Source organism: Aegilops tauschii, chromosome 1, assembly GCF_002575655.3.
Source record: "Aegilops tauschii subsp. strangulata cultivar AL8/78 chromosome 1, Aet v6.0, whole genome shotgun sequence".
NCBI classification, from domain to species: Eukaryota; Viridiplantae; Streptophyta; class Magnoliopsida; order Poales; family Poaceae; genus Aegilops; species Aegilops tauschii.
The window spans coordinates 116,069,895-116,095,983 of NC_053035.3; the positions used below are offsets into that span (position 1 = coordinate 116,069,895).

General features: G+C 42.8%; 2 protein-coding genes across 3 annotated transcripts; one reads left to right on the forward strand and one right to left on the reverse strand.

Moving 5' to 3' along the window:
• The first annotated feature begins 19,197 nt into the window (after positions 1–19,197).
• On the forward strand, positions 19,198–22,492 carry LOC109780902 (uncharacterized). 2 transcript variants are annotated; one of them, XM_040399972.3, is made up of 9 exons: positions 19,198–19,469; positions 19,565–19,627; positions 19,716–19,771; positions 20,388–20,481; positions 20,566–20,626; positions 21,367–21,448; positions 21,556–21,611; positions 21,743–21,806; positions 22,129–22,492. In XM_040399972.3, exons 1-9 carry the CDS (start codon positions 19,317–19,319, stop codon positions 22,190–22,192), a joined length of 693 nt encoding a protein of 230 aa, XP_040255906.1. In that variant the 5' UTR covers positions 19,198–19,316; the 3' UTR covers positions 22,193–22,492. The 2 variants fall into 2 exon arrangements, with proteins under 2 accessions (XP_040255906.1, XP_020195084.1); XM_020339495.4 differs by having other exon boundaries at positions 19,200–19,469; positions 20,388–20,626.
• A 134-nt stretch (positions 22,493–22,626) lies between these two features.
• LOC109780900 (UDP-xylose transporter 3) lies at positions 22,627–25,998 on the reverse strand. Its single transcript, XM_020339493.4, has 8 exons — positions 25,790–25,998; positions 25,489–25,702; positions 24,666–24,850; positions 24,268–24,335; positions 24,059–24,191; positions 23,694–23,855; positions 23,348–23,614; positions 22,627–23,217 (listed from the first exon to the last, which is right to left on the reverse strand). The coding sequence occupies exons 2-8, from the start codon at positions 25,610–25,612 to the stop codon at positions 23,098–23,100; spliced, it is 1,059 nt and encodes a 352-aa protein (XP_020195082.1). The 5' UTR covers positions 25,613–25,702; positions 25,790–25,998; the 3' UTR covers positions 22,627–23,097.
• Between the last annotated feature and the right edge of the window lie 91 nt (positions 25,999–26,089).

Genomic DNA, 26,089 nt, shown 5'->3' on the forward strand with positions numbered 1-26,089 from the left:
ATGCCGATCTCACAGAGAAACCACCCCGGGTTTCCTTATGCCATGCCCAAAAGTCTGCAACTCTTCGCGTACACAGCGGGATTTTGAGGATAGCTTCTGCGTCAAAATGAGTGAATGCTGCCCGGACCAGGCCCTCGTTCTAGCTTGCTGATGAAGCATTGATGAGTTCTGCCACTCTTTCAGGAGGGTTTTGTAGAAGCGAGGTGATCGGGCATTTAAAGCTGTCCCTCGGGATCCAGTTGTGTTGCCATATACTCGTGGATTCTCCATCCCCAATTCTGCGTATGAGCCCTTGAGCTAAAATGTCCCGCCCGTCCAAGACAGCCCGCCATATTTGGGACGGATGAGCTCCCAATTCAGCTTGCAGCAAGGTACAGTCCAGATAGTAGGCGGCTTTCAAAATCCTTGCACTGAGGGAAGAACTATCTGTTAAGGTCCTCGAAGCTTGCCTTGCAAGGAGGGCTAGGTTAAATATCTCTAAATCTCTAAAACCTAGCCCTCCCAAGTACTTTGGCATGGTTAGGATATCCCATGCTACCCAACTTGGCTTCCTGCGTCCTCGCTTAGATCCCCAAAAAAACTGTCGGATGGTGGATGTAATGTTGTCACATAGTCCTCGTGGTAATCTGAAGCAAGACATTGAGAATACCGGAATCGCTTGAGCTACTGACTTGATCAAAACTTCCTTCCCGGCCGACGAGAGTAGTTTTTCCATCCACCCTTTGATCTTCTCCCAAACCCTATCTCAAAGATATCTGAACGTTCCATTTTTCGAGTGACCAACATCAGTCGGCATACCAAGATAGCGCTCGCTCAACGATTCATTGTGCACCTGCAAGTTGTTTTTTACAGTTTCCTTCATAATAGCTAGGCAGCCCTTACTGAAGAATATCGAAGATTTTTCATTGTTGATCCTCTATCCAGAAGCATTACAATAAGTATCAAGTAGGTTTGACACAGCGATCGATCCTTCCCCACTGGCCTTGAATAGCAACAAGCTATCATCTGCAAACAGAAGATGGTTCACGGTGGGAGCCGAGGGAGCCACCTTGATTCCTGTCAAAGACGACTGAGAACTTGATTTAAGGAGGCACGATAGGCCCTCTGCTGCAATGAAGAATAAGTAGGGGGAGATCGGGTCTCCCTGTCAAATACCTCGGGTAGGATTAAAAGAATCAAGTCTTTCACCATTAAAATAGACTGAAAATGAGACGGAGGATACCATACCCATGACAGTGTCTATCCAGTGTTGCTCGAATCCCAGCTTTGTCATTATTCCTCTGAGATAATCCCACTCCAATCTGTCATAAGCCTTCATCATATCCAATTTTAGAGGGCAGAAACTATTTGATTTGGCCCTTGACCGTTTCAAAAAATGCAAACACTCATAAGCACATATAATGTTGTCTGTGATTAACCTCCTAGGAACAAAAGCAGATTGTTCTTCAGAGATAATGTCAGGCAGTATTACTTTCAGTCTGTTTGATATCACCTTAGACGCTATCTTGTACAAAACATTGCATAGACTTATTGGACGAAATTGAGCAAGTAGCGTTGGGTTATTTACCTTAGGAATTAGCACCAACATTGTATCATTAATCGATCTCGGGCTCTCTTCACCCCTGACCATTCTGAGAACTATACTGGTCACTTCATCACCACATACGTCCCAATGACGTTGGTAAAAGTGAGCCGGGAAACCGTCGGGCCCTCGTGCTTTGGTTGGAAACATCTGGAAAAGAGCAGATTTAACCTCCTCCTTAGTGTAAGGGGAACACAAAGTGGCATTCATCTCGTCTGTAACCTTCCTGGGCACATGATCTAGCACTGTGTAGGATCGAAAGTATGTCTAGAGGGGGGTGATTAGACTACTTGACCAAATGAAAATCTAGCCTTTTCCCAATTTTAGTTCTTGGCAGATTTTAGCAACTTAGCACAAGTCAAGCAATCAACCTACACATGCAATTCTAAGAGTATAGCAGCGGAATGTAAAATAATTGCATATGAAGGTAAAGGGAGGAGTTTGAGGGAGCAAACGCAATGTTGACACGGAGATTTTTTATCCGTGGTTCCGATAGGTGGTGCTATCGTACATCACGTTGATGGAGACTTCAACCCACGAAGGGTCACGGTTGCGCGAGTCCACGGAGGGCTCCACCCACGAAGGGTCCATGATACGTCCATTTTGCATCATGCTTTTATATCGATATTTATTGCATTATGGGCTGTTATTACACATTATGTCACAATACTTATGCCTATTTTCTCTTATTTTACAAGGTTTACATGAAGAGGGAGAATGCCAGCAGCTGGAATTCTGGGCTGGAAAAGGAGCAAATATTAGAGACCTATTCTGCACAACTCCAAAAGTCCTGAAACTCCACGGAAGTTATTTTTGGAAATAATAAAAAATACTGAGCGAAGAAAATACCAGAGGGGACCCACACCCTGGGCAAGAGGGTGGGGGCGCGCCCTACCCCCCTGGGCGCGCCCCCTGCCTCGTGGGCCCCCTGGTGGCCCTCCGGTGCCCATCTTTTGCTATATGAAGTCTTTCATCCGAGAAAAAATCATAAGCAAGCTTTCGGGAAGAAACTCCGCCGCCACGAGGCGGAACCTTGGCGGAACCAATCTAGGGCTCCGGCAGAGCTGTTCTGCCGAGGACACTTCCCTCCGGGAGGGGGAAATCATCACCATCGTCATCACCAACGCTCCTCTCATCGGGAGGGGGCCAATCTCGATCAACATCTTCACCAGCACCATTTCCTCTCAAACCCTAGTTCATCTCTTGTATCCAATTCTTGTCTCTAAGTCTGAGATTGGTACGTGTAGGTTGCTAGTAGTGTTGATTGCTCCTTGTAGTTGATGCTAGTTGGTTTATTTGGTGGAAGATCATATGTTCAGATCCTATATGCATATTAATACCCCTCTGATTATGAACATGAATATGCTTTGTGAGTAGTTACGTTTGTTCCTGAGGACATGGGAGAAGTCTTGCTATTAGTAGTCATGTGAATTTGGTATTCGTTCGATATTTTGATGAGATGTGTGTTGTCTCTCTTCTAGTGGTGTTATGTGAACGTCGACTACATGACACTTCACCATTGTTTGGGCCTAGAGGAAGGCATTGGGAAGTAATAAGTAGATGATGGGTTGCTAGAGTGACAGAAGCTTAAACCCTAGTTTATGCGTTGCTTCGTAAGGGGCTGATTTGGATCCATATGTTTCATGCTATGGTTAGGTTTACCTTAATACTTCTTTTGTAGTTACGGATGCTTGCAATAGGAGTTAATCATAAGTGGGATGCTTGTCCAAGTAAGGGCAGCACCCAAGCACCGGTCCACCCACATATCAAATTATCAAAGTACCGAACGCGAATCATATGAATGTGATGAAAACTAGCTTGACGATAATTCCCATGTGTCCTCGGGAGCGCTTTTCTCTATATAAGAGTTTGTCCAGGCTTGTCCTTTGCTACAAAAAGGATTGGGCCACCTTGCTGCACTTTATTTACTTTTGTTACTTGTTACCCGTTACAAATTACCTTATCACAAAACTATCTGTCACCGATAATTTCAGTGCTTGCAGAGAATACCTTGCTGAAAACCGCTTATCATTTCCTTCTGCTCCTCGTTGGGTTCGACACTCTTACTTATCAAAAGGACTACAATATATCCCCTATACTTGTGGGTCATCAAGACTCTTTTCTGGCGCCGTTGCCGGGGAGTGAAGCGCCTTTGGTAGGTGGAATTTGGTAAGGAAAACATTATATAGTGTGCTGAAATTTACTGTCACTTGTTACTATGGAAAGTAATCCTTTGAGGGGCTTGTTAAGGGTATCTTCACCCCGACCGGTAGAGCAAATAGTTGCTCCTCAACCTACTGAACCTACTGAAAATGTCTACTTTGAAATTCCTTCGGGTATGATAGAAAAACTGCTAGCTAATCCTTTTGCAGGAGATGGAACATTGCATCCCGATTTACACCTAATCTATGTGGATGAAGTTTGTGGATTATTTAAGCTTGCAGGTATGCCCGATGATGTTATCAAGAAGAAGGTCTTCCCTTTATCTTTGAAGGGAGATGCATTGACATGGTATAGGCTATGTGATGATATGGGATCATGGAACTACAAACGATTGAAATTGGAATTTCATCAGAAGTTTTATCATATGCATCTTGTTCATCGTGATCGTAATTATATATATAATTTTTGGCCTCGCGAAGGAGAAAGCATCGCTCAAGCTTGGGGAGGCTTAAGTCAATGTTATATTCATGCCCCAATCATGAGCTCTCGAGAGAAATGATTATTCAAAAATTTTATGCTCGGCTTTCTGACAACAATCGCACCATGCTCGATACTTCTTGTACTGGTTCTTTCATGATGAAGACTATTGAATTCAAATAGGATTTATTGGAAAGAATTAAACGCAACTCTGAAGATTGGGATCTCGATGAAGGTAAGGAGTCAGGTATAACACCTAAGTTTGATTGTGTTAAATCTTTTACGGATACCGATGTTTTCCGTAAATTTAGCACTAAATATGGACTTGACTCTGAGGTAGTAGCTTCCTTTTGTGAATCCTTTGCTACTCATATTGATCTCCCTAAGGAGAAGTGGTTTAAATATCATCCTCCCATAGAAGTAAAAGTAGTTGAACCTATTAAAGTTGAAGAAAAGACTATCACTTATAATGATCCTATTGTTCCTACTGCTTATGTTGAGAAACCACCTTTCCCTGTTAGGATAAAGGATCATGCTAAAGCTTCAACCGTGGTTCGTAAGAGTAATACTAGAACCTATACACCTCCTGAGCAAGTTAAAGTTGAACCTAATATTGCTATGGTTAAGGATCTCTTGGCTGATAATATTGATGGGCATGTCATTTACTTTTGTGATGAGACTGCTAGAATTGCCAAACCTGGTGCTAAAGATAAACATAGACCTGTGGTAGGCATGCCTGTTATTTCTGTTAAAATAGGAGATCATTGTTATCATGGCTTGTGTGATATGGGTGCTAGTGCTAGTGCAATACCTATTGACTTATACAAAGAAATTATGCATGATATTGCACCCGCTGAGTTAGAAGAAATTGATGTCACCATTAAGCTTGCCAATAGAGATACCATTTCACCGATTGGGATTGTTAAAGATGTTGAAGTCTTGTGTGGGAAAGCTAAATATCCTACTGATTTTCTTGTTCTTGGTTCCCCACAAGATAGAGTTTGTCCTATTATATTTGGTAGACCCTTCTTGAATACTATTAATGCTAAGATAGACTGCGAAAAGGATGTTGTTACTATTGGTTTGGATGATATGTCTCATGAGTTTAATTTTTCTAAATTTCGTAGACAACCTCGGGCTGAGGAATTGCCTAGTAAAGATGAAATTATTGTTCTTGCTTCTATTGCCGTACCTCCTAGTGATCCTTTAGAACAATATTTGCTAGACCATGAAAATGATATGTTTATGAATGAAAGAAGGGAAATAGATGAAGTATTCTTTAAACAGGGACCTATTCTGAAACACAATTTACCTGTTGAAATCCTAGGGGATCCTCCTCCACCCAAGGGTGATCCCGTGTTTGAGCTTAAACCATTGCCTGATACTCTTAAATATGATTATCTTGATGAAAAGAAGATATATCATGTTATTATAGTGCTAACCTTTCAGAGCATGAAGAAGAGAAATTATTGAAAACTCTGAAGAAGCACCGTGCTGCTATTGGATATACTCTTGATGATCTTAAGGGCATGTAACATCCCAAATTTTCAATTTGGAATGTTATACATAGATCATCATTTGCATATCATGTTTCGTTGCATTTTGACAAATCCTCGATAAATCCTAAGCAACTCAAGGACCCTCGGAGAGAGTTGGGGATTTTCTTGAATTTTTTTTCTTATTTGATTTTTCAACGAGGATTTTGGTTTTAATTATTTTTCTCTCCGGAAAAATATTTCATCTTTAAATAAACGAGAGGAGAAAATATGACTTCTCCAAAACATTGAAATACTGGAGGAAAAATGTTAAAATCATTATTTGGAATTTATTGGATTTTATTTGTAATTTTTATTACATTTAAAAAATATGCATGTTTTCAAAATATGTATTTTTGATTTTAAAAGTGTTCACCCTATTCTAGATTTTCTAACTAGACGGGGAAAATTTATTTCATATTTTTCTGATTTTTATTTATTTTTCTACGCAATTTTTCCCACGGAACTTATTTTAAAAAAAAAGTAAACGCGCCGCGCCGACTGGGCCGAGCCCAGCCGACGGCCCACCCCGCCGCGACCTCTCCTTCTTCCCCACGACGTCGCCGGAGTCCGGCCTCGCCACGGGAACCGCCGCCGCCTCGGTGCCCCCTTCCCCAAGCCCCCTAGCCCCCCCTCCATATATACCCCCCCTCCGTTTTCGCCACCATCGCCGCCGGAGGAGCCGCCCGCCGCCGCCGCATCTAGCCCGCCGCCGCCGCCGCCTTTGCCTCGCCGCCCGCCGTCGGAGCCCCGCCCCCTCGCCGCCGGAGCCGCCGCCCCCGAGCCCCGCACCCCCACCGCCCGAGCCCCGCCCGCCGGAGTCCCGCCGAGGTACTGCCGTCGCCGGCCGTTTTTGCTATTGACCGGTTTTTCTAAAAAAAAACTTTTGTTTAAAAAAAACCCTAGATCGGTTTTTTTTCGATTTTCTTATTTCACGAGCGTTCACCGAACCGTTCGTTTTAACGAACGCGTTCGTCGGTTTTTCTCTGTTAACGAACGTCCGTTATTTAACCGTTCGTCCGTTTTTCTTTTTCGTCGGATTTTCTCGTTATTTTCTCAGATTCGATTTCTGATCGAATTTTCGAATCTGTTTAACTTTTCGCTCGTTTATCGGAATCAGGTGATTCAAGCGCCTAGAGTTTCGTCTCGAAATTCTCTTTCCGTTTAACCTACTCAAACAAGTTTTTGCTACAGTAAAATTTGACCTAGATCCAGATTAGCAAACGAAGTTTCTTTCTTTCGCCGTTTGACTTTCGTTGCTTCTTTCGAGTTGATTCTTTTTGCAAACCGGAGTTCTTAAGTTGAACTTTCTGGTTGGATCTTTCTTTCGAGTTTTACCTGTGCATTAGATGAGTACTGATTGTATGCTTGTTTGTTTGCGATAGAGTACCCGGAGTGTGCCGCTTGTTACTTCGACTCGCTAGGTTTTGCGGATCATCAGCAAGGCAAGTAACACTTTGATCATACCCCGTTCATACCCAGTTTTATTGCATTAGATCTATTTCCTCATACACATTGCATGATTAGGATCTAATTAAACTGTGGGTATTGGGAAGTAGTTGAGGTAGTACCTATTACCTGTTCTTTATCAAACCCTTGGGAGTTACTTCTACGTTGATATTATATTGCCATGCTATGCGTAGACGTGGATTGGGTTTGAGAGATATTCATGACAGATGTGAGTTGTTTAATAATGGTTCAACTTAAGGTGGCAACTAAAACTCACATCTGGGTGGATTGAGGCACCTGGAGAACCCAGTGTTGTCTGTATGTATTAGGTCCGCCACCCAGGCTCAAAGGGATCATAAGATTATTCATGCTAGAAACTTCCGTGTGCAGCCGCAAGCTATTATGGGCTCTAGCATAGCTGAGTAGGTTACAGGATCTCTTGAAGAGGTGGACTAGCAGATGTAGGGGAAAGTAGGTGTACCGGTCCATCCAGAGTAGAGAGTGACTGTTTCTGAAAGACTGTGTCTCGGTCATCCGTTTCTCAAACATCATGCAGTGCGAGAATCAAGCGGAGGCGATCGAGTCTTGTGGGAAAAGTGCACAAACCTCTGCAGAGTGTACAAACTGATCATGATTAGCCGTGTCCCCGATTATGGACAACTTGAGTATCTAGTACCTGGATTATCATTTGAATCTCATCACCGTGATACTTATAATTAATTTTGTTGGGTTAATGATGTCACTAAATTGGGATTGAGTTGGAGGTACCTTCTCAATGTTTCAACCACCATGATAGTTAAATAAAAATTTATTCCTTTGTAGTAGGATAAAATTGGCTTTTCGCAAAAACTGTAACCATAGAGCCTTTCCACCAGCCATATATGCATATAGTATAGCATTATCATTGTTCATTGCTCTCTATGTGTTACATTGCCAGCATATTCTATGTGCTGACCCGTTTTCGGGCTGCAACGTTTCATGTTGCAGATTTTTCAGACGACGAGTAAGGTGCCTTAGGTCGTGGTCTTATACTCAGTGATGCCGCTGGAGTTGATGGACTCACTTATCTTCCAAGCCTTCCGCTGTTATCGTTTTTAGATGGCCTTAAGCCATGTTTACTCTTAATCTCTTCAGAGATATTCGATGTAATAAGTGTGTGATTGCTACTCTGTTATAAATCCTCCATTTGTACTGTGCGTGTCAGCATTACTGATCCAGGGATGACACTGGTGCACAGCAGCACAGGCCATTTGAGGTCTGGTCGCTACAGGGCATTAGTCCCACCTTATGTCAACACAAAATAAATTTGGAGAAAGATGCCAAACCAGTTATTGATCACCAACGACGGCTGAATCTTAAGATGAAAGAAGTGGTAAGAAAGGAAATACTAAAGCTCCTTGAGGCAGGTATAATCTATCCCGTTGCTGATAGTCAGTGGGTAAGTCATGTCCATTGTGTTCCTAAGAAGGGAGGTATTACTGTTGTTCCTAATGATAAAGATGAATTGATTCCGCAAAGAATTATTACAGGTTATAGGATGGTAATTGATTTCCGCAAATTAAATAAAGCTACAAAAAAGGATCATTACCCCTTGCCATTCATTGATCAAATGCTAGAAAGATTATCCAAACATACACATTTTTGCTTTCTAGATGGTTACTCTGGTTTCTCACAAATACCTGTGTCAGCTGATGATCAAGCAAAGACCACTTTTACTTGCCCTTTCGGTACTTTTGCTTATAGACGTATGCCTTTTGGTTTATGTAATGCACCTGCTACCTTTCAAAGATGCATGATGGCTATATTCCTGACTTTTGTGAAAAGATTTGTAAGGTTTTCATGGACGATTTCTCCGTTTATGGATCCTCTTTTGATGATTGCTTGAGCAACCTTGATCGAGTTTTGCAGAGATGTGAAGAAACTAATCTTGTTTTGAATTGGGAAAAGTGCCACTTTATGGTTAATGAAGGCATTGTCTTGGGGCATAAAATTTCTGAAAGAGGTATTGAAGTTGATAAAGCTAAAGTCGATGCTATTGAAAAGATGCCATGTCCCAAGGACATCAAAGGTATAAGAGGCTTCCTTGGTCATGCCGGTTTTTATAGGAGGTTCATTAAGGACTTCTCAAAAATTTCTCGACCTCTGACTAATCTATTACAAAAAGATATACCTTTTGTCTTTGATGATGATTGTGTAGAAGCATTTGAAATACTTAAGAAAGCATTGATTTCTGCACCTATTGTTCAGCCACCTGATTGGAATTTACCCTTTGAAATTATGTGTGATGCTAGTGATTATGCTGTAGGTGCTGTTCTAGGGCAAAGAGTTGATAAGAAATTAAATGTTATTCAATATGCTAGTAAAACTCTAGACAGTGCTCAGAGAAATTATGCTACTACTGAAAAAGAATTCTTAGCAGTTGTATTTGCTTGTGATAAGTTCAGACCTTATATTGTTGATTCTAAAGTAACTATTCACACGGATCATGCTGCTATTAAATATCTTATGGAAAAGAAAGATGCTAAACCTAGACTTATTAGATGGGTTCTCTTGCTACAAGAATTTGATTTGCATATTATTGATAGAAAGGGAGCTGAGAACCCCGTTGCAGACAACTTGTCTAGGTTAGAAAATGTTCTTGATGACCCACTACCTATTGATGATAGCTTTCCTGATGAACAATTAAATGTCATAAATGCCTCTCGTACTGCTCCATGGTATGCTGATTATGCTAATTACATTGTTGCTAAATTTATACCACCTAGTTTCACATACCAGCAAAAGAAAACGTTTTTCTATGATTTGAGACATTACTTTTGGGATGACCCACATCTTTATAAAGAAGGAGTAGATGGTGTTATTAGGCGTTGTGTACCTGAGCATGAACAGGAACAGATCCTACGCAAGTGTCACTCCGAGGCTTATGGAGGACACCACGCTGGAGATAGAGCTGCACATAAGGTATTGCAATCCGGTTTTTATTGGCCTACTCTCTTCAAGGATGCTCGTAAGTTTGTCTTATCTTGTGATGAATGTCAAAGAATTGGTAATATTAGTAGACGTCAAGAAATGCCTATGAATTATTCACTTGTTATTGAACCATTTGATGTTTGGGGCTTTGATTATATGGGACCGTTTCCTGCCTCTAATGGGTATACTCATATTTTAGTGGCTGTTGATTACGTTACTAAGTGGGTAGAAGCTATTCCAACTAGTAGTGCTGATCATAACACTTCTATTAAGATGCTTAAAGAAGTTATTTTTCCAAGTTTTGGAGTCCCTAGATATTTAATGACTGATGGTGGTTCACACTTTATTCATGGTGCTTTCCGTAAAATGCTTGCTAAGTATGATGTTAATCATAGAATTGCATCTCCTTATCACCCACAGTCTAGTGGTCAAGTAGAATTGAGCAATAGAGAGCTCAAATTCATTTTGCAAAAGACTGTTAATAGATCTAGAAAGAATTGGTCTAAGAAACTTGATGATGCATTATGTCCTATAGAACTGCATATAAAAATCCTATGGGTATGTCTCCGTATAAAATGGTTTATGGAAAAGCATGTCACTTACCTCTCGAATTAGAACATAAGGCATATTGGGATTTTAAAGAACTCAATTATGATTTCAAACTTGTCGGTGAGAAGAGGTTATTTGACATTAGCTCACTTGATGAATGGAGAACCCAAGCCTATGAGAATGCCAAATTGTTTAAAGAAAAAGTTAAAAGATGGCATGATAAAAGGATACAAAAGCGTGAGTTTAATGTAGGTGATTATGTATTGCTATACAACTCTCGTTTAAGATTTTTTGCAAGGAAACTTCTCTCTAAATGGGAAGGTCCGTACGTTATCGAGGAGGTCTCCGGTGCCATAAAAATCAACAACTTCGAAGGCACAAATCCGAAGGTGGTGAACGGTCAAAGAATCAAACATTATATCTCATGTAATCCTATAAATGTTGAAACCAATGTTATTGAAACCGTAACCCCGAAGGAATACATAAGGGACACTTTCCAGAACGTTTCAGACTCCGAAAAGGAATAGGTATGTGGTACGGCAAGTAAACCGACTCCAAAACAGTTCTAATGGCAAATTTTCTCCGTTTTGGAATATTTAGAAAAATAGGAAAATAAGAAGCAGTCCGGGAAGGACACGAGGCCTCCACGAGGGTGGAGGGCGCACCCTACCCCCCTGGGCGCGCTCCCCTGCCTCGTGGGCACCTCGTGTACTCTCCGGACTCCGTTTTCTTGCACAATACTTCTTTCGGTCGGTAAAAATTCATTATATAATCTCCCGAAGGTTTTGACCACCGTATCACGCAATTATCCTCTGTTTTTGTTTCGAGTTGTTGCTGCTGCAGATTAGAGCAAGATGTCTTCTCAAGAGCCAGTCGGGGAGAGCCGGGTGTCTCATCCGGCATCGAGATCAAGGACAAACAGCGATGCTGACCACTTTGGGCCAGCAACGGAAGAAGAGATGGAGGCTGATTTGAAGAGGATAGATGCCATGGAGGAGGATCAAGAAGTCACTTCTCGCTTCCGAGCTAGATTCACGATGGGGGAACTACAGAGCTCGGCTATTCCAAACTCGGTTATCCCTTCCAATGTTAGATTTCTTTCTTACGAGAATATGAAAAAGAGTGTTACTTGTTCCCCCGCAGCTATGCAACATCCATGGGTGCAAGGAGCTTTAACCGTCACGGGTAAGCTCCGTAAGGAGATAATGGATCTCAAGCAGCAACTCAATAAGCTCGAGGAAGAGAATCGTATCCTGAGGAGTATCATCGCCAAGAATATCACACCACCACCTCCGAAGAAAGAGACATAATCACATGGGTATGGGCACTCCCCCTGGCAACTACCAAGCTTGGGGGAGGTGCCCCGGTATCGTATCACCATCACACTTCTATCTTTACCGTTTTCTCAGTTCGATCCTCTTAGTAATATCTTGATCTAGTAGAGTAAAGTTTTAGTATGATTTAGTTTTTAGTTTTGCTTTATGATCCCTTTATGTAATCGAGTTCGTGATCTATATAATAAAGATTAGTGTTGAGTCAAGGGCTTGATTATTTTGCTATGATCTTGAGGAAATAAAAGAAGAAGAAAGAATAAAAAGAAATAAAGAGATCATATTTATCTTATGGAGAGTAATGACTTCACATAGAAAGAGTATAATGATTAAAAGTTGTTGAGAGTTGACAAACATAGCTTTGGTCATCGTTGCAATTAATAGGAAGTAATAAAGAAAGAGAGGTTTCACATATAAATATACTATCTTGGACACCTTTTATGATTGTGAGCACTCATTAAAATATGACATGCTAAAGAGTTGATGTTGGACAAGGAAGACAATGTAATGGGTTATGTTTTCTTATATCTGAGATATGGATCATCCAACATGTTGAGCTTGCCTTTCCCCCTCATGCTAGCCAAATTCTTTGCACTAAGTAGAGATACTACTTGTGCTTCCAAATACCCTTAAACCCAGTTTTGCCATGAGAGTCCACCATATCAACCTATGGATTGAGTAAGATCCTTCAAGTAAGTTGTCATCGGTGCAAGCAATAAAAATTGCTCTCTAAACATGTATGATTGATTAGTGTGGAGGAAATAAGCTTTATACGATCTTGTGATGTGGAAGAAATAAAAGCGACGGACTGCATAATAAAGGTCCATATCACAAGTGGCAATATAAAGTGACGTTCTTTCGCATTAAGATTTTTGTGCATCCAACCCTGAAAGCGCATGACAACCTCTGCTTCCCTCTGCGAAGGGCCTATCTTTTACTTTTATCTTCTACCTTATGCAAGAGTCATGGTGATTTTCACCTTTCCTTTTTACATTTTATCCTTTGGCAAGCACAGTGTGTTGGAAAGATCCTGATATATATATATATATATATATATATATATATATATATCTAATTGGATGTAAGTTAGCATGAACTATTATTGTTGACATTACCCTTGAGGTAAAAGGTTGGGAGGCGAAACTATAAGCCCCTATCTTTCTCTGTGTCCGATTAAAACTCTGTAACCACAAGTATTGCGTGAGTGTTAGCAATTGTGAAAGACTAAATGATGGTTGAGTATGTGGACTTGCCGAAAAGCTCTTACATAGACTCTTTCCGATATTATGATAAATTGCAATTGCTTCAATGACTGAGATTATAGTTTGTTGGTTCTCAATGGAGTTTCTGATTCATACTTGACATTGTGAATAGATTTTTACTTGAGCATAAGAAATCATATGACAATATCCATATATGCTGCTGTTATAAGAATAATCATGATGCCCTCATGTCTGTATTTTATTTTATCGACACCTCTATCTCTAAACATGTGGACATATTTATCGTTATCGGCTTCCGCTTGAGGACAAGCGAGGTCTAAGCTTGGAGGAGTTGATACGTCCATTTTGCATCATGCTTTTATATCGATATTTATTGCATTATGGGCTGTTATTACACATTATGTCACAATACTTATGCCTATTTTCTCTTATTTTACAAGGTTTACATGAAGAGGGAGAATGCCAGCAGCTGGAATTCTGGGCTGGAAAAGGAGCAAATATTAGAGACCTATTCTGCACAACTCCAAAAGTCCTGAAACTCCACGGAAGTTATTTTTGGAAATAATAAAAAATACTGAGCGAAGAAAATACCAGAGGGGACCCACACCCTGGGCAAGAGGGTGGGGGCGCGCCCTACCCCCCTGGGCGCGCCCCTTGCCTCGTGGGCCCCCTGGTGGCCCTCCGGTGCCCATCTTTTGCTATATGAAGTCTTTCATCCGAGAAAAAATCATAAGCAAGCTTTCGGGAAGAAACTCCGCCGCCACGAGGCGGAACCTTGGCGGAACCAATCTAGGGCTCCGGCAGAGCTGTTCTGCCGAGGACACTTCCCTCCGGGAGGGGGAAATCATCACCATCGTCATCACCAACGCTCCTCTCATCGGGAGGGGGCCAATCTCGATCAACATCTTCACCAGCACCATTTCCTCTCAAACCCTAGTTCATCTCTTGTATCCAATTCTTGTCTCTAAGTCTGAGATTGGTACGTGTAGGTTGCTAGTAGTGTTGATTGCTCCTTGTAGTTGATGCTAGTTGGTTTATTTGGTGGAAGATCATATGTTCAGATCCTATATGCATATTAATACCCCTCTGATTATGAACATGAATATGCTTTGTGAGTAGTTACGTTTGTTCCTGAGGACATGGGAGAAGTCTTGCTATTAGTAGTCATGTGAATTTGGTATTCGTTCGATATTTTGATGAGATGTGTGTTGTCTCTCTTCTAGTGGTGTTATGTGAACGTCGACTACATGACACTTCACCATTGTTTGGGCCTAGAGGAAGGCATTGGGAAGTAATAAGTAGATGATGGGTTGCTAGAGTGACAGAAGCTTAAACCCTAGTTTATGCGTTGCTTCGTAAGGGGCTGATTTGGATCCATATGTTTCATGCTATGGTTAGGTTTACCTTAATACTTCTTTTGTAGTTACGGATGCTTGCAATAGGAGTTAATCATAAGTGGGATGCTTGTCCAAGTAAGGGCAGCACCCAAGCACCGGTCCACCCACATATCAAATTATCAAAGTACCGAACGCGAATCATATGAATGTGATGAAAACTAGCTTGACGATAATTCCCATGTGTCCTCGGGAGCGCTTTTCTCTATATAAGAGTTTGTCCAGGCTTGTCCTTTGCTACAAAAAGGATTGGGCCACCTTGCTGCACTTTATTTACTTTTGTTACTTGTTACCCGTTACAAATTACCTTATCACAAAACTATCTGTCACCGATAATTTCAGTGCTTGCAGAGAATACCTTGTTGAAAACCGCTTATCATTTCCTTCTGCTCCTCGTTGGGTTCGACACTCTTACTTATTGAAAGGACTACGATAGATCCCCTATACTTGTGGGTCATCAGTCCACGAAGAAGCAAACTTGTCTATCCCACCATGGCCATCGCCCACGAAGGACTTGCCTCACTAGGGTAGATCTTCACAAAGTAGGCGATCTCCTTGCCCTTACAAACTCCTTGGTTCAACTCCACAATCTTGACGGAGGCTCCCAAGTGACACCTAGCCAATCTAGGAGACACCACTCTCCAAGAGGTAACAAATGGTGTGTTGATGATGAACTCCTTGCTCTTGTGCTTCAAATGATAGTCTCCCCAACACTCAACTCTCTCTCACAGGATTTGGATTTGGTGGAAAGAAGATTAGAGTGGAAAGCAACTTGGGGAAGGCTAGAGATCAAGATTTATGTGGTTGGAATGGGATATCTTGACCTCAACACAAGTGTAGGTGGTTCTCTCTCAGAAAATATGTGTTGGAAGTGTAGGCATGTTCTGATGGCTCTCTCCATGAGTGAAGAGTGGGTGGAGGGGGTATATATATAGCCTCCACACAAAATCTAATCGTTACACACAAATCACCAAACTCGGTGGGACCGATTCAGAGAACTCGGTCAGACCGATTTGGTTCATAATGTGACCATTAGGTATTTCGGTGGGACTGACATGTCAACTCGGTGGGACCGATTTTATTAGGGTTAGGGCATAACGTAATCTCGGTGAGACCGATTTTGGTAATAGACTAACAAAGAGTTGGTCAGGCAAACTCGGTGGGACCGATTCGCTCATCTCGGTTGGACCGAAACGTTACGAAAGGGAAACAGAGAGTTTGCATTGCAATCTCGGTGGGACCGATCGCTCATCTCGGTTTGACCAAAACGTTACGAAGGGAAACAGAGTGATTACAATCCCATCTCGGTGAGACCGAGATCCCTATCGGTGAGACCGAAAAGACTAGGGTTTCAGGCAGTGGCTATGTCAACTGAACTTGGTGGCTCCGGATATGAAATTTTGGTGGGGCCGAGTTGGACTTTTTGGTTTGGGACATATGTGGATATGAGAAAGAGTGGAGGGTTTTTGGAGCATATCACTAAGCATTTTGAGCAAGAACCTCATTAAGCAACACCTCATCCCCTCTTAATAGTATTGGCTTTTCCTATAGACTCAATGTGATCTTGGATCACTAAAATAGAAAATGTAGAGTCTTGTGCTTTGAGCTTGAGCCAATCTTTTGTCCTTTGCATTTTGAAGGGTCCACTTTCTAATCTATGCCATGCCAATCATTGAGCTTTCCTGAAATATTTATCTTGAAATAGCATTAGCTGAATGAGCTATATGTTGTTAGAAATTACCAAAACCACCCAGGGATAGTTGCACTTTCACACTGCCTGCATATTTTGCACCCCCTCGGACTGATATAATGACTGGTAAAAACCATTTGCTAATGCTTTTAGCTCTCCCGGGTCCGTTATTTCCACACCGAGAGAGTTCTGTAATGCCTTAATCATGTTCTTCTTCCGACGGAGGCTAGCTCGCAGGTGAAAAAACTTGGTATTTTTATCTCCAGCAGACAGCCACTCCACCCTTGCTCTTTGACGCCACATAATCTCCTCCCGGTGATACATCTCTATCAACCGTTCATTAATCTTTAGCTCTGCATGAGAAGGGCCAGTCCGCAAGGGATCATTCTTCAGCTCCTCCAGCATTTGTTTTAGCTGCTTAATCTCTTTTCTAACGTTCCCAAAAGTATCTCGGCTCCACCTTCCCAAGTCCTTTGCAAGATCTGAGAGTTTGTTACGCGGCTCATGCACCGTTGTACAAGGAGGACTAGCGCCCCATTCCGCCAATAACATGGTACGAAAATTGGCATGTGTCTCCCACATCGTTTCGTACCTGAACGTTTTCTGAGCCTGAGCGGCAGGTCCAACCTCTCGTTCTAGCAGGATTGGCTCGTGGTCGGAGGTGACACTGGTCAAGTGTTTCACCGAGGCCAGAGGAAACCTTGCCAGCCATGCTGCATTCACCAGGGCTCTGTCAAGTCTGCATCTAGTATGTGTTCCTCCTGTTACTTTTTTCTCGAACGTCCAAAAATTCCCTTTGTACCCCAAGTCTATCAACATGCAAACATCTAGGGTATCCCGAAAGGCTTGAATCTGAGCATTGCTACGCTGCCCACCACCTTGATGCTCATCTGGATGTAATACTTCATTAAAATCACCTAAACAGAGCCATGGAAGAGCACTCAAAGTACTGATATTTTTCAGTGTTGTCCATGTTTGGTGTCTCAAGTGTGTCTGTGCCTCCCCATAAACGCATGTCATCCTCCACTTCTCTGTGTCATGTTCTTCAATAGAAACATCAAGATGATAAACAGAGTAACCAGAATTTCAACTTTTATTGAATTGTTCCAAAACAGAGCTATGCCTCCACTCCTTCCTTGACTACTAACAGCATAAGAATTGTCAAAACCAAGCGTGCCTGCTAAAGTTTCTACCCTTGTACTTTCTAGCTGAGTTTCGAGAATACACAAGAGGGTAGGGGCAAATTGCCTCGCGAAATCGCGAAGCTCCCGAACTATCGCAGCTTTACCCGCACCACGACAGTTCCAGCAGAATATATTCATTGGGCCCGGCGGCGCCCCTCGAAGGAGCCCGCCAAAGATGATACGACCTTGCCAAGGCCGACCCTTTTTTCCATGTCATCCTCCCCTTCTTCAGTGTTCACCTTGGCTCTCTTCTGTTCTTGAGTGCTGCTTGGACTAGGAGGAACTGGTTGGGTTGGGGGCAGCGCCAACAAAGCCCCTTGAGCACCAGCATATGTATCATTAGTGATAGTTTGTTTCACGGGCTACACCTCGCCCGTCGCCCTCTTTTTGTTAGCATCCGCCTCGGCCATCTCGGCGTCTACTACATTGCCAGCATCATCTTTGTCCTGTTCAAAACGCGAACTAGAAGCACGACCAGCTCGTCCTCCACGACGGCCTCCCCTGTGCCCACGGCCCCCTCCCGGGCCCTGTCCAGTTCGCATAGTCCATGTTGCCTTCAGATCTTTGAAAACCAGCGCTGATGGGGGATGTATACCGCTCCCATGTTCCTTGTACAGATGGCCCAACATGCCACACACAGCACACCAATCAGGTAGTCTCTCGTATTTGATTCTGTAAATTTGGCGCTTCCCCTCCCTTATCATCGAGACTGCGTTCTTAGTGCTTTGTTAACATTGATCCGGATCCAGACACGATGGAAATTTCCAGCGAAATCTTGCGATTGGGGTTCAGCATACAGCACCTCGCCCACCTTTGAAGCTAAAGATGGCACAAGATGTGCATACAAGGGTGGAACATCATGGATTTGCACCCAAATCTCGATGGTGTCAAGCAAAACTGTGGACGGCTTCGCCAGGCCATCGTATGGTTTCAGAATTACAGCACCCCCCCTGAAGTGCCACGGCCCATCTCGAGTAACTCTTTCCCAATCTCCTAGGCACGAAAACTGCACCGTATACAAATTATCTTCTAGTGGTTTGAACTAAACTTCCTGGGCAAGATCCCATGCCGCACGCATGTTCTTGAAGAACCAGAATTGGCTGTAAGTTTTGGCCGTGTAAACTCTTGCAAGCGTTATCCATCGCGCCGCCTCCGCTGGAGCCTCGTTCGCATCGTACACCACATCATCGAGATCTTCTTCCCGGAGTCCCAACTCCTCCATCAATGCTGCCACATCGTCTGGTTCCATCGGGCCGCCGGCGGCCGACCCCAAGGCTCCATCCGATGCCATGAACTCTTGAAACCCTAGCCCGGTCAGAAAAGTGGCGGGCCTTGCAGGAACCCTAGACCTCCCCTCCCCAAGCCTCGTCCTACGTCAGCGAGCGCCGCAGCGCCCCGATCGAAGGAAAATGTCGAGGATTATTGGCGGAGGCAGGGAAGGACAAGTCTCAACGGCGGCGACCCCGAGAGGAAGAGAAACCCTAACGAGAGGGAACTTGCAGTTTTTTCTTCCGTAGAGAAGAGGAGTAACATGAGGAGTTGCGTCTTCTCCTCAGCCTTCGGGGCGCCCGTAGGAAGCTGGACTGAATATTTGTTTCTAAAAAAAAACTGGACTGAATATTTAACTCGGCCGGAGGGGCCGATATCATTGCATTACTGGGCCAAGCAATGGGCCAGCATCGGCTAGCCAAGTCCAGTAAGCATCAGCAAATCTGACGTACCCCATTCGTGCCCCGTCTCCACTCCCGCTACCGACTCCGGCGACCACCATGGCCACTCGCCGGAGCCCCGCCACCACCCACCACCGACTCCTCCTACTCCTCCTCCCCTTGCTGCTAATCGGCTCGTTCCTCCTCCCCCTCTCGTCCGCCTACCGCCCCGGCGACATCATCCCCATGCTCCGCTCCGGCCAGTACCACGGCGTAATCAGATCGAACCATGTCCTTACTCAGAGCTAGATGCTCCGGAGCGAATTCGTCCGTTCCATCTCGTCTGACCCGTGCGGTTCTTATTGCAGTCGAGGTCGGTGTGGTTCGACGTCATCGGCCGCCACTGCCCGGTCTTCGCGGTCAACCGGGAGGTGAGGGTTTCTCGGAACTGCTCCAGGGTTCGATCGTTGGGGATTTCGTGTGGGGAGTATCGGTGATTTGGTTCTCTCGTTCGTGCAGGTGCTGATGCCGATCCCCAAGCCGACGGGGTTCACCGGTGCGGATCCGTATAAGATGTAAGATTTAGATCTCCTAGCTTAAACTTGTCCTCAAGAATTTTTTTGACACTGCTACCCTCCAACATTTGAGGCAAATTGCTTGTGTGAATCAGTCAAATTGGCTAATTGGTTCCAAGACTACAAGATGCTGGATTTTCCAGGGTGGGTGGAGGGTTAGCCTAATGTTATAGGTGCACTGTGAATGAATGATGACTGTTATAATTCGTAATGCAGTTTTCTGCAGAATATTCATACATCCATTCCATGAGACATCTGATTTCGCAAGTGCAAACTGGTATAACATTAAATTCAATACGATCATTTCATGAAAGATCTAAGTTTGCAAATCTGAATTGGTGATATACTACCACTACTACAGCTCCTGATTTATGTTTATACATTCTGTGATCCAGAAGGTTTTGTGGTATGCAAAATTTATGCTATCTCACGGTACTTGTTTGGTTAAAACATATTGAACTTAGACTTAGTAATGATGAAGTCAAGGAAATTCGTAAGGTTGCTGGCATGCATGGTAAAATTTGTAAATAGTATGATAGTTGTACCCATATCTGTGTTTTGTGAATGATCTGTTTTTGCAGAGATGTGTCTGTCTTACATGGTCCTTCCTATGCAGAACATTTCAGATTGGACACGAAAAGTTCCATGTTCCTTGGCTTTATGTTATTAATCGCAAAAGCTCTGAAGTTCCACTGATTGATTTCCATTTAGTGAGTCCCTTGTTAACTGTTATATATGTAATTCCAGGGGAATACTTTCTTTCTGCTTATAATTATCTACCTTTGATTATACAGAAATACACTGGAAACGATTTGCTTGGTGTTACGGCTAAAGTAGTGGACATGCCTCACCATTGTATGTAATGCTATCGCCTCTCCTCACAATACCTTTTCTATGTATTTAGAAGTTTATATCCCTAGCATCTGTAGTGATGTATTTATTGTCATGTAAGAAAGTACCATGCATCTGCATTCAAGTTGGATTGTTTGACCAAGTTTTTAATGCTAGACCATGTATTATGTATACATGTGTTTCTCGGAGTTTCTGTTTCCAAAAACCTAAGTGTTTCCTGTGATAGCATGAATTGTTTGACAAGATTAATCTGTTGTTGTTGCTGTTGTATCATGCATCTTGTTGTTGTTGCTGTATCTGTTTGTTCTTTCTTGTGATCCATTATGAGCATGTTGTCCAGTCAGAGTGTAGTGCCTTATCCTAAGTGTTGCTAAGGGTTCAAGAGAAACTGCAAATATTTGTTTTGCTTTAGTCAAGTAGTCAACTTCTTTTACCATGTAGTAAAATAGTGGTGTGCTATTGAAGCAGCCTTTGTATGAGCATCAACAAGATACTCATGACTTCCTCTAAATCCATCTACGGATATTATTGGCCTGCTGCAATGACATTATGCCTTGTTGGAAGGCACATTTGCTATAGACTAGAGGCTATTTATGTTCTAGGATAGATGAACTAACATTAAGTGTAAGTTTTCCTCTCTTTTTTTTACCATGCAGTATTATGTATAATCACTATGTGTTTTTTCCTTAAAGTTTCTGAATTGGGTAGCCTAGTTGCTAACCCATCTGTGTTTCATTGGGCAGTTGTGGAACTTCATCCTGACATAAAGAAGAATTTCTGGGATCCACAGAATTGGCCAAAATATGTACTTGTTAGTTATACATGGTAAAAACTTATCTGGCCTTGTTTGCATTGATAAAATTTTGTTTCCAAGTACTAGTGTGAGAAAACTTTGAAGCGTGACATTACGACAAAATAATTCTTCTGTACAGGGAGGAACAATCAGAGATAGATGTTACTGCAGGATTCTATGTGTTATTTGGATCTGGTGAGTTAATCCCCCAACCACCCCCCCCCCCCCCCCCCCCCCAAAAAAAAAACTGTTTCATCGTGCAATCTTCCAGATAATAATCCCTTTCACATTTGTACTCTAAAAATGTTTTCACTGTGGTATTACAGGCCTTGTTCTTTCCTTCATCCTTGCAATCTATGTATTGCAATCATCTCAAGATAAATTAACAAGGTATGATTATTCACATTTTCTTTTAGTTTCAGGATATAGGCTGATAATGTTGCCATGTTCTTGGTGAAATGGAAGTAACCAATATTAGAGATTGATACAATGACATTCTACTGTCCTTGCAATCCAGCGTGCTTAACTTTTTTCTAGGGAACATGCTTAACTTATCTGGACACCGCTTTAGTCATAGTTAGCTACGTTGTTTAGTTTTGTGCGTGCCCATTGATATCCTTTCATTCAGCACATATAAGAAAATGCCTTTCATGCCCATCATTCAAATAGGAAGGAAATGTGTTATTGACACCGACACCATTCTGCTTTGTAGGTTTGTACGAGAAGCAGTTTCTGATAGCAGTCTACCTGAAGGAGGGGTTGCAAAGGTTGAGTGATGTTTCCGCGAGGGGCTGTTGGATTATCAACAAATGTCCACTTATGGAAACACCGACAAAGACATTGTGAACTTGAGCTTTCTTGGGAGCGTGGACAATAGCATGCATCTGAAGAACCGGTGAACCATTTTGTATGCATGCATTGTACGGAACTGACAGTTACAACATAGCGAGTTAAATGAGAGATGAATTATAGGTTTTTCCTTGCTATAACGGAACATTTAGCAAACTGAAGTATGTGCAGTTGCTAGCTCATTACAGTTTTGATATATGACCTGTGTGATTTCAATGTTGCAAGAATTTGTCTTCTACATCTACATTTTGTAGAATGTGTAAGTAAAAACAGGCACCGTGTACACCTCTACAGATCACAAGATTGGTGCAAATGTTTCATTGCATCTGTGAAACACCAATTCCTCCTTGAACTGTAGCTGTTTGTGTTGTTACATGGAAATGAACCTGGTTATTTTTAACTCCTTAAACTGAAATGTACATCACTTGCACTACTATGGTCCAAGGTAAATCTGAAAGTACAGTTACAAACTTGAACCTATAAATACTTTAAAGTCTTGCACAATTCTTGACCTCGGGACCTTTGGTACAAAAAGAATGGAGTCTATCTGCAGACCAGTGTCCCAACATGAAGTTACAGTGAGAAGATTTGGACCATATCCAGATACAATTTTACAGTATCTGCTATCTAGTTTCATGGTAGATCTGCAATTTTGGAAGGTAAAACCCTCCAAAGAATCAGATCATTTTAATTGTAACTGACATGTCCATTACTTGTAACTGAAATGTCCATTGCTTCATTACTTGGGTTGGAAAGTTGGCTTCCAACCCTACTATCTGCCTACTAAATTGAATCCTGTATAATGCCATCCGCCGTCTAAGAGACGAAATTTTCACGCCCTTGAGTACTTTGAGCTCCACATCGGTACCTTCAAAGGCTCATCGTCATCACCTCCATTTTCAACTTTGCCCAAAGAATCAGAGATCAAAGGTGCCGAGTCACCTTCTTTTGACTGCAATGTAGAGAACACATAGGGATTTATAAACAAGAAATAAAAGTAATGAAGCTAAAGAACCACAGGAGAATTGTTGCAAATAAAATATTAAATATTTACAAGGCATGAGATTTGAAAAGCAAGGTACCTGCTGTCCGGAGACATCGTTATTTTTTGGTTGAGTCTCTATTGAGCAGAAGTATGAATATAGTACCATCCCAACAACCGCAATTAGGATGCCAAGTATGTTTCTCCAGCTAAATGGATCATGAAGCAAAACGTAACCGAAGGTCAAAACTAGGCACGTTTTAAGATGGCCCAGGACTTGGTAAGTAACAGGAGATGTCTTTCCGATCACAAGAAAGGTGCTGAAGTTTACTGAGACCGATATCAAACACGACAAGACGATGAAAAACTGCACACGGAACAAGCGGAGAATCAGAAACAGATTAACAATGTCAAAAGAAGTTTGCCAAAGCTGTTCCGTGACTTACCACAACGTTAGATGTGTAATTGAAAGCGAAGACGTTTTGGTTAGTCAGGAATCCATCAAGGAACGGGCCGATAAGAAACAGTGTCAATGACTGGTAAGGACAAGACTGATATAGCAGCTGGGTTGAAGAAACCTTGAATTTCTTCTGAATAGTGTTTGTCATCTGGTAGCTGGTTAAGGACTACAAAACCACACGACAAAAAGGTAGTAATACGTGATTGTAACAGAGTAGTAATGAACAGTCATCACGTCAAATGCAAATTCTTCATTCCGGAACCAGATGCAAATTCCACTTTCTGACCAAAAAAAGATGCCAGGAAATTTTGATTTGTGCAAGAAAAGGCAAAAGCTGTCATCAAAGGATACAATTTGAGCGATGCAAGTCGTGATAATTGCCAGCAAGGACAGTATGGACCCCACAGCATTGAGTTGCAAATCAGTCACGGTTGCAACACCGACACCCAAAAGAAGCACGGAAAGGGAAATCTGGATAGTCCGGCTGCAGTCAAGTCAGAAAATGTTTAGATGAAGATGGTATGGAAGTAATGAACAGAATGTAAAGAAAAAACACAAACCTGAACTTCTTCCTGAAGAAAAGAGTCTCCAAAATAACAGTGCAGGGGATGATGGCCAGCTTTGTCATCTAGAGGTAAAAGGACAATTCAGCATCAGTTAGGTGGATTGATTAGTGCAGAAGGAAGGGTGACATTTAATAGCAATCAATGCTTGTACAAAATGTTCAACTCTAGCCAAAAGCCTTCTCGGTAAAGTTTCTTGCACAAACAAGATAGATATAATTAACCTGCACCCCTAACTCCCCAAGTAACTATTGTTGTACCGCCTAGCGCAAGTAAGTGTTTTACATTTTTACTGCTGTACTACCAAAAGTAGCAAGTGCAGAGCTGGAGTGAATTAACTAGGAATCCTGACTAGTACAAGAATCAATGTACAGAGATCGCATAATGTGTAGTACCTGGTAAAAACCAACAGAATTGAAACCAAGACTCAGATTGAGGAGCCCAATGGAGATGCCATTGAGTACTCCGAATCCCATGACAGTTCTCGAATCAAAAGCCTTGTGCTCGAAAAACTTCATCCATAGTGCGACATGAAGGGAGCAGAAAGTGACCAGGAGATGCCAGCTCGTCAAGGTGGTAGCTGTGAAACACAATTCCGTCTCAAAGGATATCAGTATTAATAAATTCACTGGCATCTCATATTCTCATTCACTTCTCAGCACAAGCTCTCTCTATTCACAAGGAAATAAGCAACATTCAGAAATAAGAAATAAAATGTACCAAGTCAAAGCTAACAAGTTTTTGAACATCACATGTACATACACTCCAGGCAGCACAAGCAAACAAAGATACTACTCCCATCTGTCAAGCTACCGAAGCAGCAAGCAACCAGGACATGCTACACAACCCTTTTTTTTAGCGATAGCTACACAACCTCGTTCATTACGAAAAATAATCAAAGCTTTCACAGTAAGTACGCTAGCTCCAAGAGACCAGTCACTCTATCATTTTACACTCATGCTCTCCTGATTTCTACAGTATGCTGCGACGAATCACAACAGATAGTTATCGAATACACCAAATTCAATTGGCACTCCTTGGCCAAAGCTACCACATAAGCTGAACATCATCTGGTGTTAATAATCTGAACCGTGCATGTGCACAACTCAAGAGCGGAGCACGCCATAGATAGATCTAGCAAAATCACAGAGCACCAAGCACGAACACGTACGTAACGAATCAAGAAGCTGGAAAGCAAGAAACAGTTAGATCTCACACCAAAGGTGAAGCCGAGGGAGCTCATGAGGGCCTTGTTGCAGATGACAATGGACACGGAGGACACCACGGAGAGGCCCAGCGCCCCCACCGTCCCCAGCTGGAACTTCTCCCCTCCGACGCCCATCTCCGCTGCCACCACCCTCCAGACAACAGCACCAACCAAAAAGATCGAGCCTCCCCGATCAGACGGCCCGGGCCACGCCGCCGGGAGCACCTGCAGGCAAGAGAGACGCCATTTCGATCAGCCAATCGCAGCAGCCAGCGCTCTGCCAAGAAACGGGCGGGAGGGGTCGAAACATACCGCGCGCGGCGTCGGTGGATCTGGGCGAATCCGGCCGGGGAGCGGGCAATGTCGGGGAGATCTGCGGAGGGGCGGGCGGGCGGGATCGGCGGCGGTGCGGGGATGGGATGGGATTCGCGGTGGCGCTCCTGCCCCTCTTGCTTTGGCCTTGCGAATCAGGGGCGGGGAGGGAGACGAGGTATTTTTATATGGATGGCCGCCTCGTCGGTGAGATTGGTGATTAAAGGAAGCGGCAATTAGATATAGTTGGCCACGTCGCTTGCCGCATGGGAACTATTGACTCTGCACTGAATACCTGCT

Coding starts and splice junctions, on each gene's coding strand:
- LOC109780902 (XM_020339495.4), top strand. CDS start 19,317: ATGGCCACTCGCCGGAGCCCCGCCACCACCCACCACCGACTCCTCCTA. Junction 20,627..21,366: donor AGTGGACATGCCTCACCATT/GTATGTAATGCT, acceptor TTCATTGGGCAG/TTGTGGAACTTCATCCTGAC. Junction 21,807..22,128: donor TCTCAAGATAAATTAACAAG/GTATGATTATTC, acceptor TCTGCTTTGTAG/GTTTGTACGAGAAGCAGTTT.
- LOC109780900 (XM_020339493.4), bottom strand. CDS start 25,612: ATGGGCGTCGGAGGGGAGAAGTTCCAGCTGGGGACGGTGGGGGCGCTG. Junction 24,851..25,488: donor CTCCCTCGGCTTCACCTTTG/GTGTGAGATCTA, acceptor TGTGTTTCACAG/CTACCACCTTGACGAGCTGG. Junction 23,615..23,693: donor ATTACACATCTAACGTTGTG/GTAAGTCACGGA, acceptor TTCCGTGTGCAG/TTTTTCATCGTCTTGTCGTG.